The 12,761-nt window shown below is 40.3% G+C and overlaps 1 protein-coding gene across 9 annotated transcripts in view; it reads left to right on the forward strand.

Annotated features, from left to right (window-relative positions):
• RAPGEF4 (Rap guanine nucleotide exchange factor 4) overlaps positions 1-12,761 on the forward strand; it is a 334,437-nt gene that overhangs the window by 177,343 nt on the left and 144,333 nt on the right. For all 9 annotated transcript variants that reach the window (XM_086358467.1, XM_086358458.1, XM_086358473.1 and 6 more), the window contains 2 exons: positions 2,720-2,792; positions 8,046-8,065. In XM_086358467.1, the coding sequence (XP_086214593.1) occupies positions 2,720-2,792; positions 8,046-8,065 (93 nt within the window). Of the gene's footprint in view, positions 1-2,719; positions 2,793-8,045; positions 8,066-12,761 lie in introns of those variants that run through there.

Genomic DNA, 12,761 nt, shown 5'->3' on the forward strand with positions numbered 1-12,761 from the left:
TGATGCGAAGAGCTGACTCATTTGAAAAGACCCTGATGCTGGGAAAGATTGAAGGCAGGAGGAGAAGGGGACGACAGAGGATGAGATGATTGGATGGCATCACCAACTCAATGGAGATAGGTTTGGGTGGACTCCAGGAGTTAGTGATGGACAGGGAGGCCTGGCGTGCTGCTGTTCATGGGGTCGCAAAGAGTCGGACATGACTGAGCATTCTTTTGTAAGTGGCTGTCCAGTTTGCCCAACACCTCACATTTATTGAGGAGTCTGTCCTTTCCCCACTGTATATTCTTGGCTCCTTTTTTGTAAATTAAGTGGCCATGTAGGTAGGCCTGGGTTTATTTTGGGGCAGTCTTTTCCGTTCCATTCATCTATGTATCTAATAAGTTATTTATAAATTCAATTCAGCAATGACATATATAAAGCAATTAGACATTTGAAACTGACTGAATATTATGGAGATGTTACATTTCTTAGTTGAGATAATGGTATTATGGTTTTGTTTTGGGAGAAAAAAAGAATCCTTACCTTTTAGAGATTCCTATTGAAATATATGTGGATTAAATGATATGATATCTGGAATTGTTTCAAAATAACTCTGGAAGGGGCAAGTGGATAGGATTGTAGATGAAATAACATTAGTCATGAGTTAACAGTTATTGAGGCTGTATGTTAAGTATGTGGTGTGATACTCTATTTTTATATATGTATGAAAATTTCCATTCACATTCCAAAAGCCAACAGATATATATTAATTTTCTATTATGTGCAAGACAGAGTACCCTGTACTGAGTACAACAGTACTGCTGTCCTTAGGAGATTGATGCTTTCGAAGTGCAAAGGGCCCTGCCCATTCTCTGCAGGGAGCCCAGTGTCGAGGGCACAGTGAGGGCACAGTGGGTGCTCAGTGCATCTACATGCTGAAACGCAGCCCGTACTCTGCTCCCTGAATGGCTGCTCTGTCTTCCCTTCCCAGGAGTGACTGCTCTGGTATCACGCTCCATGAGCAAACCCTAGACCCCATGCTATGGAGCTGAAGGGAGGCAAAGTCCTGTTCACTTAGGAGTCAGGAATGTGCTTCCGTGGAGTTCATGGAACTTGATTTCGAGGTGCCCAAGACAAATGCATTCGCTGCATCCAAAACAGCATTTCTAAGCCAAGCAAAATTGCTCCTTTAATTTAACATGAATTATTTCTTTCAGGAGCCTGTTAATGGAGTTGCTAACAGTGAGAGGAATACCTCAAAAGATTGTGCGGGGTCATAGAACCTTCTTAGAACATAACCTAGCCCCCATCTGCTCTCTCTGAGCCTGTTTTTTCAGAGTCCAGCATAATATTATGCACAGAAGTGTGCTTTGCCCGGTGCTTTCTCATGAGGAAGAAGAGTAGATGGTATCATAAGAAAAAGGAAAAGCAGAACGAAGAAATTATCAAAGGGAAATGTCAGGAATTCAGGGTGATGGATTGGTCCCATGGGTATGTTTGAGTGATTAGTTAACTCAGAGGCAGAGAGAAATCATGATTTTGAATGTCTGCATGCAGGTGTTAGTATAGTTGCCTCAGAAGGAGAAGAAAAAAGGATTAAAAAAAAAAAAGCTAGTCACATCTTGACTAGAAGAAGGCTCTTTTGAGAGCTCATCAATGTTACATTACAAACACCATTCAAATCTACCAAATGGGCCAGATGGCTGCTCAAATACTGCATGCTGCCAGCTGCCCATTGCTACAGATGAAGTCTTTTCTGCTGACGTTTGTGTAACCCACAAGCACATTATGAAGTGTTGATTCTTTTGATGCTGTTTAACATTTATGTGCCATCATAATTATAAACCATAAATATACATGACACCACGCAACAAATAAAATTGCCCAGCTTTCATTCTGCAAGGGGAGGAGGCTGTATTTATTACCTGAGAAGAGAGAATGTCTCACACTCATATTCCATTCTTCATAAATGTCACTTCTGTCTCACTGGGAGCTTGATCTGCTTGCTGTATGCTCACCAAGCCTTATTCCTTCAAAACAGCACAGACTCCCGGCGCTAATATGTATCACTGAGCCTCAGGTTTTAAAGCACGTCTGGACCAAAAGTCAGAGGGAGAAAATTCAGAAGGATCTAAATAGTTCTAAATGAAGCCAAACTATTCTATTTGACAACATCCCACAGGTTCTTTGGAGGTCATATAACGGGCAGGTGTACAGTGTAAAAGGAAGCTGGCAAATAGTAATGAATCAGCTTCTTTCACATCAGACACTTTCCAGAGATGCATTTCTTTTTGCTTTGAAAGACAGCCGATTGAGTGCCATTCACCTGTTAGGAAGGTGGCACTTTTATTTGTATCTGCATCTATAAAAACCAAATGTCTTTTTCCTCCACAAAAACCTGAGCACGTGTTTGAGAGAATGAGAAGCCAGGCAGGAGGTGGAGGGGAGGGCAAAAGCCCACACTGTTTGGTTAATCAATCACAAACCGTGAAGGAGTGGGTTGCAGTAGAAACCCCTCCCGAGGCAGGGGCACTTTCAGTCTCATCCGGGAAGACCTCTTTAGAACACAGCATTTTTATTTTAGGCCACAGAGCCCAGACAGCACGCTTCATGGCTCTATAAATACAAGACTCAGATGCTTACTGACATCCAGCTTTTCTTCTTTTTAACATGTAAACACATGAATGCTCCAAGTGAGTAAATATCTGTGCACTGAGTTTACAATCTTGTCTTTCAGAAATATCGACAGTACATGGCAGGACTTCTGGCTCCTCCTTATGGTGTTATGGAAACGGGCTCTAACAATGACAGTAAGTGAAAAATGTGAACACTTGTATCTAAAAATTTGTCATGCGGTATGTGTTTTCATGTGACAAAGAAAAATCTGTCCAACACCAGCTTGACAGAATAAGTCTCCAGACTCTTTTATGGATAAACAGACCCTCCAGCCCATTCTTGGGTTATTTTAAAAAATTGTTCCTACAATATAATTATGTGGCCTTAGCTGATAGAGGGAGGTATGCTCTGGTGCTAGTTGGAACTTCAGCATGCTTTCTCAAAGGACCTTCATCTTAAAGTATGGTTTGAAGGTTCTTTTAAAATGGGATTCATGAACTGTGCTTATCTCAGTCACATGTAGACACCTGATTGCTCCACCTCTTGCTTATTTTGATGCTCTTAAGGAAAGAAGCAGCACGAATCATTCTTTATTCTTCTTAAATCGTGCTCTCTTCAAATTCTGAGCCTTTTGTAGGAGACCGGTCTCTGGCTGCTCATAAAAGAAAGGAAGTTTTTCTCTGTGATACTCTTTCCTAATGGGTGCCCACTAGACTCAAAGTAATTTTGTGTCCTGAGTCTATCTGTTCACGCATGTTGGAAACACCTTTTTAGCACTCAGTACTATCCCTGAGAGTTGCTTGTTGAGGCTCTGGGTCCCTTGACTTGGCTCTTGTCCATGTATGTGTGATAACGCAGCAAGCCCTGGGGTTTCTGATGCTGTAGCACTTCAATGCTGACACACTGATGGATCAAGCAGTGCTTCCACTCCAAGCATCTCAGAGCCAGAGTCACCCTCATGTCTTCTTGAATACCTCCTTGAATTCCCACTCTCACTCAAACAGATCGCTCTCCACAGGTGACCCTTCTCGCTTGATCAGGATCTGAAGTGAGCTCCCTTTCCCTCTGTTTCATGTTTCTGGGCAGCCTGTGCATTCTCCTTCTCAGTTTCTTTTCTGTCCTTGGAGAGGTGGATGTTGGAGGATGGATCTTTCTTTTAGTTTCTTCTCCTGTTCTTGATTTTTCTCTTCTGGCTGATCTAGGGATGATCAGTAACCAAGTTGGAAATCCCAGTTGTCCTGTTTCCTAGCTGTGTGGCTTCTGGCAAGGCACTTAATGTCTCTGCGCCTCAGTTTCCTCATAGGATTGTTTTGGAGACTGAAAGAAGAGCACGTGTCAAATGTTTAGAAGGGTGCATGCGTGTATGCTCAGTCACCTCCAAGTCTTTGCAACCCCATGGTTTGTAGCCCACCAGGCTCCGCTATCCGTGGGATTTTCCCAGCAAGAATACAGGAGTGGGTTGCTCTTTCCTCCTCCTGGGGATCTTCCTCACCCAGGGACCAAACCCACATCTCCTGTTTCAGCAGGCAGATTTTTAACACCGCCCCACCTTGGAATCTCCATTTAGAAGGGCACTGGGCGTATAATAAGAACCCAAATGATGTGAACTACTATTTTCTCAACACCAGTGAATCTTTAACCCTTCAAAGTCTGACTTCCAACTCGAACCATCTAAATTCTCCAGTGACCAACCAATAACCAGACTCAGTCATTACTATTCTCCATTCTCTGACTGAGTAAGAGTTTCCATGTTCAGTCTCCATTCTCCCTTGGGTCCCATGCTCCACTGAATTATCCTGGTTTTCTCATGGCCACTTGTATTCTTGTCTCTTTCATGGGTACTTCTTCCCCTCATCTGGAAATTCAGTCACTACTCAAGTCCAGCCTTGGCTGTTTTTCTTTTTTTTCTCTATACTCTCCCCTCGATCATTGCATCCTTTCTTGCAACTGATACAGATCCTTCCTGAAACCAGTAGCTCCATTTGAGTCTTACAAAAGGCAGCCTAACTTTCCAAATGACTGCTGGTTTTCTTCCCACCAGGTCGTCCTGCTGGTCTCATGCACTCACAGTGTTGATAATGGAGCACATGGTGATTCCCACAAACCGTCCTTCTGCTGAAAGCCTATTTCCATTCATAACTTCACTGTCCTCCCGTACAAGGTGCTAGGCCACCACTGTTTGGAGCCCTCTCTTCTCTCACCGCCACCCACTGAGGTTAATCACTGGTCTGTCCCTTGCTCCTTCCTCTCTAGTGCTCATACTCTTTGCTTTCTCTCCCTGCTGCAGCCGCCTGGCTGAGGGCCTCATCACCCTTGACCTGAGAGCAAAGATGGCTCAATGGCTGTGAGTCTTCATTATTTCACTCAAGGTTTACCCTACACCTGACTTACACAGAACTTCTTCAATTTACGTTTTATTATGACAAATTTCAAACATACAGGATGATACAGTTAACACCTATATTTTCATTGCTTTGATTTAATTAATATTTAATACTTGAATGTGATTTTTATTAACTTGATAGGTATTTTCACATAATCATTTTGCCATATTTTCTTTTTTTTTTCTAATTTTATTTTATTTTTAAACTTTACATAATTGTATTAGTTTTGCCAAATATCAAAATGAATCCGCCACAGGTATACATGTGTTCCCCATCCCGAACCCTCCTCCCTCCTCCCTCCCCATACCATCCCTCTGGGCCGTCCCAGTGCACCAGCCCCAAGCATCCAGCATCGTGCATCGAACCTGGACTGGCAACTCGTTTCCTACATGATATTTTACATGTTTCATTGCCATTCTCCCAAATCTTCCCACCCTCTCCCTCTCCCACAGAGTCCATAAGACTGTTCTATACATCAGTGTCTCTTTTGCTGTCTCGTACACCGGGTTATTGTTACCATCTTTCTAAATTCCATATATATGCGTTAGTATACTGTATTTATGTTTTTCCTTCTGGCTTACTTCACTCTGTATAATAGGCTCCAGTTTCATCCACCTCATTAGAACTGATTCAAATGTATTCTTTTTAATGGCTGAGTAATACTCCATTGTGTATATGTACCATAGCTTTCTTATCCATTCATCTGCTGATGGACATCTAGGTTGCTTCCATGTCCTGGCTATTATAAACAGTGCTGCGATGAACATTGGGGTACACGTGTCTCTTTCCCTTCTGGTTTCCTCAGTGTGTATGCCCAGCAGTGGGGTTGCTGGATCATAAGGCAGTTCTATTTCCAGTTTTTTAAGGAATCTCTACACTGTTCTCCATAGTGGCTGTACTAGTTTGCATTCCCACCAACAGTGTAAGAGGGTTCCCTTTTCTCCACACCCTCTCCAGCATTTATTATTTGTAGACTTTTGGATCGCAGCCATTCTGACTGGTGTGAAATGGTACCTCATAGTGGTTTTGATTTGCATTTCTCTGATAATGAGTGATGTTGAGCATCTTTTCATGTGTTTGTTAGCCATCTGTATGTCTTCTTTGGAGAAATGTCTATTTAGTTCTTTGGCCCATTTTTTGATTGGGTCGTTTATTTTTCTGGAGTTGAGCTGTAGGAGTTGCTTGTATATTTTTGAGATTAGTTGTTTGTCGGTTGCTTCATTTGCTATTATTTTCTCCCATTCTGAAGGCTGTCTTTTCACCTTGCTAATAGTTTCCTTTGATGTGCAGAAGCTTTTAAGGTTAATTAGGTCCCATTTGTTTATTTTTGCTTTTATTTCCAATATTCTGGGAGGTGGGTCATAGAGGATCCTGCTGTGATGTATGTCGGAGAGTGTTATATACATTTCAGCAGACATTTTTGAAAATGTAGACTTTTCCATGCAAAAACCACACCATTACCACACCCAATTGCTAGGATGATTTTCCTTAATAACAGCCCCCACCGAATCCAAGTCCAAATTTCCTCAACTGAATGTCTTTGGACTTCAATCACGGACCCATGTCATTGTCTCCAGTTTCTGTATCTTAAATGTTTTTTAATTTTGAAAGTCCCTTCCTTTCCTTTTCTTGTTCATATCACTCTGTTGCTCTGAACCTTTAATGATAGTCCACTGCCCGTCATAGAAAGTGAAATTCCAAGACCGCTAATGCCTTAGCCCAACTTTCAGGTTCCTACGTGTCCTGAGATCACCTTTTCAATATTGTTTCTCTTCAGATACCCTAATTTCTATCCACTCCAATATGAGGATTTGTATAACTGCATTTGTCTTATTAAACCTCCTAGAAAGTAAGCTTCTGTTACAACCTCATTCTGTTACAACCTGTATCTCCTCATTCTGTCAAATCTAGTCTTTTCAAGTGGTTATTGGATGGGTGGAGGGATAAATGGCTAGATGGATTCAAGATGAATTTCTGAATGCTGACCTTGGGATACCCTTACTGTTTCTGAGAGATCTGGGAAGTGATGGCAAACATGTTCATTAATACTCTCTGCTTGAGAGAACAACCCTCTCCATCCACTTGTTTTCTGTCAGAACTTTAATGTCCTGATACTATGTTGGTCAAAGTTTAATTAGGGTGTGTTTCCTAGTAATCTATTCCTTTCTTCCCTCTCCTGCTTACTGCTGCCTATTAGGATGGGCGCTTGGTGCTTTTAATGCCAATATTTTACGTGCTGTGTGGCTCCTTATTAAAAATATTGGGTGATTGAGTATTAGTTGCTCAGTTCTGTCCGACTCTTTGTGACCCCATGGACTGTAGCCCGCCAGCCTCCTCTGTCCATGGATTCTCCAGGCCAGAATACTGGAATGGGTAGCTGTTCCCTTCTGCAGGGGATCTTCCCAACTCAGAGATCGAACCCAGGTCTCCCACCTTGCGGGCAGATTCTTTACCATCTGAGCCAATGTTTGTAAATGAGTGAATGGATGAATGATTAACTTATTTGCTAAGAAGACTGAGACATCTCTGGAAATAGCCATTGCTGTGCTCACACCTGACTTGAAAGAAGCAAGAGTTGGCTGTGCCCAAGATAAAAATTGTGTGCTGGTGGTTTTTATGTGCAACTTGCCCCCAAGTTCAGATCCCTGAATGGTGTGAGGTGGTTTGCCTTGTAAAAATATAACAATTGCAACTTAAGAGTTTGATGTGTTTTTCTAAAATTCTGAGTGTTCTTGTGCTCAAGACAGAGGAATTAGTTGCTCACATGGTATAAAATAAGCAAGGATGATTTTTTACCTCTAGGAGAGTAAAGCATATGGTAGAAAAGCAAAATAAGCGTGATATTTTGTTGTCTGGCACATAGCCCTGCTCTGATTCATTGATTTGTTTATGTTACAGATTTTGGTAGGTGCTGCTTTTTTTCCAAGCAGCAGTATGTACATTTTTATGGAAAGACAAATTGAAAACATCAAATTTTTACTTGGTTTGATTGAGCAAGGGATTTAATTTCCATTTTCCAAGCTGATCTTCTAACTCATGTTCTTTCTCTCTTTCCTTTTCTAGGGATTCCTGACAAGGAGAACGTGAGTAACTACTCTCTTTCTCTGCCTAATTTCTAAAAACTGTCATAAGGTAAAAAAAATAATTGTGGTAACTTTATCAACAAGAGAGCTCTTTATCCATATTCAACAGAGTCATAAATATTTTTCTAATCTTATTCTCGCATCTTTGGGTGAGTCACTGTGAAATATGAAGGGGAGAAGGCCAATGGCTTTGACATGGTCGTCACATGTCCTTGATATTAACTCGTACGAAGAAAGGTTATCCTAGAGGGAGACGTTGCTAAGTGTTTCTTTCTCCCCTGATGCATACATGGCAGTAGAGCAAATCATTAGTTTAATGGCACATAGAAAATAAACTGTTTTTCCTTAATAGGAATATAAAATATGAAATTTGAGGCCAGTTGATTTTATAAATGCACCCAAATACATTAACGTTTCTCTTTGGAAGTTGAAAATAATGAATTATCTAATTGGTTAGGGCAAACAGGTAAGAGCCTAGGTGGTTTAGGATAAACCTTTTACCAAGAACCAGTGCCAAGTACTCCTTCTAAGGCTGGTAGTGGTATAGTGGCGTTGTCTTTGCATGCAAATAATAACGTTAATAATATGAACTGGCATCTAAATTGAGACAACAGCATGGGAGGGTTAATGTGGAAGTGTGTAAGGATTAACCTGAAGTGGTGCTTGGTGGCTCCGGGATGTATCAACTTCCTGTGTACCTCAGTTGCTGTAGCCGGTGGCAGTGTTACAGAACTATCACCCTTTCCTATTTTTTTCCCTGCTTTTGGTCCTGTGTCTGTGGTAATTTCAGACTGTTTCTGTATTGCTTTTCAAAGGTCTGACTCTAGCTTTCTTTAGGTCTTCCTGTTTTCATAATGCTGGTTTTAAAGGGCTGGTGGGGAATTCTGACCCACTGCTGTACCACCACAAACTTGGGTTCAAGACCTAACAATATCACTTCAAATGTCACATCAAATCCTCATTGGTTGGGTTCAGCAGAGGACTTCAGTTCCTAGTTGTGGGGCTTTGTGCAAGCCTCTTGACTTCTATAAGTATCCTTGCCTCATCTTTAAAATGTGGATGTTGGTTGTAACTATCTTAAGAGGCCATCATGAATATTAAATATGATCTGTGGCAAGAATAGAGATTCATACAGTAGAGCTCAGTAAATGTGAAGACTGTTATAATAATTATTTTATCAAGTCTTATATCATTTACTACCTATTTTTTCTCCTCTGAAAAATATCCTACCTTTTATAAAGTAATTATCCTTTTACATCTTATGGCTCTCCTTAACCTTGAAAGACATTTGGTCCTATTGAAAGCATCCATGGAGACATTTGGTCCATGCCAAAAAGACTTTGTTATTTGTCCTTTCCATAATCACTTGTCATGGACCAAATATGCTTATGTGCTTTTTTGGATATAACCAAATTTCAAGGACCTTTTGATGTGGACCAAGTGTCCAGAGGACATTTTTGACATAAACAAATGTCTCCTACCCCTTCTTAAAATACCTTTGTTCAGTAAACCTTTGTAATGATATTTTGGTATTAAAAATACATCTTTGTGTGTTGAGTAAAGCTCTAGGTTCATGGCGAGTCTAAAAAATAGCCTTTAGACTCTAAAGTGATCGAACTTGGCATCATTTTGGACATGGATATTCCAAAGCACACTGTGACAAATAATATGTGGATCATGAGCTAAATAAAGATTCTAAAAGGGCCTGGTGCCTCCCCATCAAGGAACGTTCAGTGGTGTGGAGAGTACACCCAGAATGGCCAGCCCCTAGGAGGTCTCAAATATTCTAAACTTCAAAGGGAAGCTCGGTCTCTCTTAGACACCCGGTGACCTTTAGGTTGGACCTCCCTGCAGTGGATCAACAGACATAGCGTTCTAAGTAGAGAGCCTACCAGCTGTCACGTAGCTCACTTCATGACGAAAGAAGAATTTGAAGTTCACAGAAAGTCAGATACAAGGATTTTAACAGCATCTTGCCCTCAAAGATTTAAGGGGCTGGCCAGGTTATCTGCCCAGTAACTAGTCATCATACATGCTTATTTGTATTTGTTTGGGTCATTCTATGTCAAATTCTCTAGTAAAAGGAAGCATACTTTTCTCTATCAGTAAGTAGAGTGGATAGAATGTCACTGCTTGTTATTCAGAAAGCTCTCCAATGCCATCAGTCAAAATAAAGCAAATAAGATGAAAAACATTCATGAGTAGGGTTGAAGCTCTAGAAAGATAAAAGGAAGCCTAAGAGCCTTAAAGTGGTGTTAATTGAATTATTTCCTTTAAAAGAGACAAGTTGTGTTCGCATGATTTCTTTTATCCTTTACCTTCTTTACATGTGGGGCAATATTATAGACCCTTTATGTTTCTCTAATAGCAACAATATGCCTGTGGACTGAAACAAAAGCACTTAGGCTATTTTCTCAGGGTCCAAACAGACTCTTTGTATAAAGAATATATTCTCTTTTCTAGCTCCTGCTCTTGATTTTGTTAATCACCATGTTTAACTTTTAATCCAATATCAGACATCAGTAAGTGGTGTTTTTAGCTGCCTTGCCAGCTGTATTTTAATTTCAGACCCAGGCTTACCTTTCATAAAAAGAACTTTCTTTTCACAAGTTGCACTTTTCATAGAAACAAATAGGCTGACAGCTAACTTGCTGGATTCCTTTGCTTACTGCTTACTATAATTAGTAGGAACATCATTCAGCTTTAGATCACACCAGATACTGGAACCTGTAAAACAATTGATAACAGTATTAGACAAATGACCATTGAACTAATAAAGCAAGGAAACTATTTTGGCGTGGGTGCAGTTGTTTGAGGCCTTTGGTTTTATAGATTCTTCTTTTTAATCTGTTTAAGTTTTCTTTTTGTCTGTCGCCTGTAAGTGCCATACCTGGCTGACGATGTTTAACACAGAAGATAAAAATAACCACAATGAAAAGAAAGCTTTCTAGTTGAATGTTAGGATTGCCCTTTGAAGAAATGAGCTTGTCTATAATATTTTCTGCTTAGATAGACTTTGTTGCTTATTGTGCTCCATTCTTTTGAGAGGCAACTGCTAAGGAGTTTTGTAATTTTAGAAAGTTATACATTTCTTCCTCAGTATGGAAGGAACCAGAAAATAGACTCAGGAAGATATTAAGAAAAAAATCCCATTTTCTGATTTACAAACATCTTGTTTCTAAAAGGATCATTTGAGATCTTCATGTTTTAGGCACTGACAGTGTGATTAGCAAGCTTCTTGTGAAGTATGCAAGGATACTTTCCCAATACAAAGCACTGTCAACTCAGAGCTCAAGGATTTCCCAAGGCCTGGAAGAAATGATGCCAGCAGTTAATAACAAGCAAGCCTGGGGGTCTTGCAAAACTATTTGGTAGGTCTCTTTTTAAGTAGATTACTTAAGCTTCCCAAACTTAAAAAAAGATCATGGGTTATTTATATGAAGAATACTTTTGGAAATTATTATAAAGACGTAAGCTTTTAAATGGCAAATGGTAAGGACATAGTTTATGTGCTTTGTGAAAATTCTCATTAAGGAGAGGGCAGTAGAAGAATAAATAGCAAGTAACTATTAGGGTCAATAGGTTAGCAAGTTTAGGAATTTTTAGGAACTATAATAACATCTCTACTGTTGCTTTTCTTCAGGGTTAGAGAAAGCAAATCAGAGTGTTTTCCACCAATTAAATGACAGCATCTTATTTTAGCATTATAGATTGGCTGTGATTCTAGGCCAGATGAAGAGAAAGGAAATTGTGTATTCTTATACAAACTTAAAACATATTTAAAAAAAAAAATTTAAACTCTACAGAGAATTCCCTGGTGGTCCAGTGGTTAAGACCTCATGTTCCAATGCAGTGGTATAGGTTAGGTCCCTGTTCAGGGAACTAAGATCCCACATGCCTTACAGCCAAAAATCAAAACATAAAATGAACAATATTGTAACAAATTCAATAAAGACTTTTAAAATGGTTCACATTTTTTAAAAAAATCTTTAAAAAATAAAAAAGATCTCATGTTGTTGTTATTCAGTTGCTAAGTCATGTCTGACTCTCTGTTAACCCATGGACTGCAGCACGCCAGGCTTCCCTGCCCTTCACCATCTCCCGGAGCTTGCTCAAACTCATGTCCATTGAGTCGGTGATGCCATCCAACCATCTCATCTTCAGTCCCCTTCTCCTTCCACCTTCAATCTTTCCCAGCATCAGGGTCTTTTCCAGTGAGTCCATTCTTCACATCAGGGGACCAAAGTATTGGAGTTTCAGCTTCAGCACCAGTCCTTCCAATGAATATTCAGGGTTGATTTTTTTTAGGATGGACTGGTTTGATCTCCTTGTTGTCCAAGACCTTTCAACTCCAGCTTTCAAACTGAATTCAAACCAATGGTATATGGTGGAACACAATTTTAAAATCCTACTTTAAAACATGACTAGTAGGCTATGGTTTTTCCAGTGGTCATGTATGGATATGAGAGTTGGACTGTGAAGAAAGCTGAGTGCTGAAGAATTGATGCTTTTGAACTGTGGTGTTGGAGAAGACTCTTGAGAGTCCCTTGGACTGCAAGGATGTCCAACCAGTCCATTCTGAAGGAGATCAGCCCTGGGTTTTCTTTGGAAGGAATGATGCTAAAGCTGAAACTCCAGTACTTTGGCCACCTCATGCAAAGAGTTGACTCATTGGAAAAGACTCTGACGCTGGGAG

The sequence above is a fragment of the Bos grunniens genome, chromosome 2 (genome assembly GCF_055505025.1).
Source record: "Bos grunniens cultivar Pamir isolate PY7600 chromosome 2, Bosgru_T2T1.0, whole genome shotgun sequence".
Classification (NCBI taxonomy): Eukaryota; Metazoa; Chordata; class Mammalia; order Artiodactyla; family Bovidae; genus Bos; species Bos grunniens.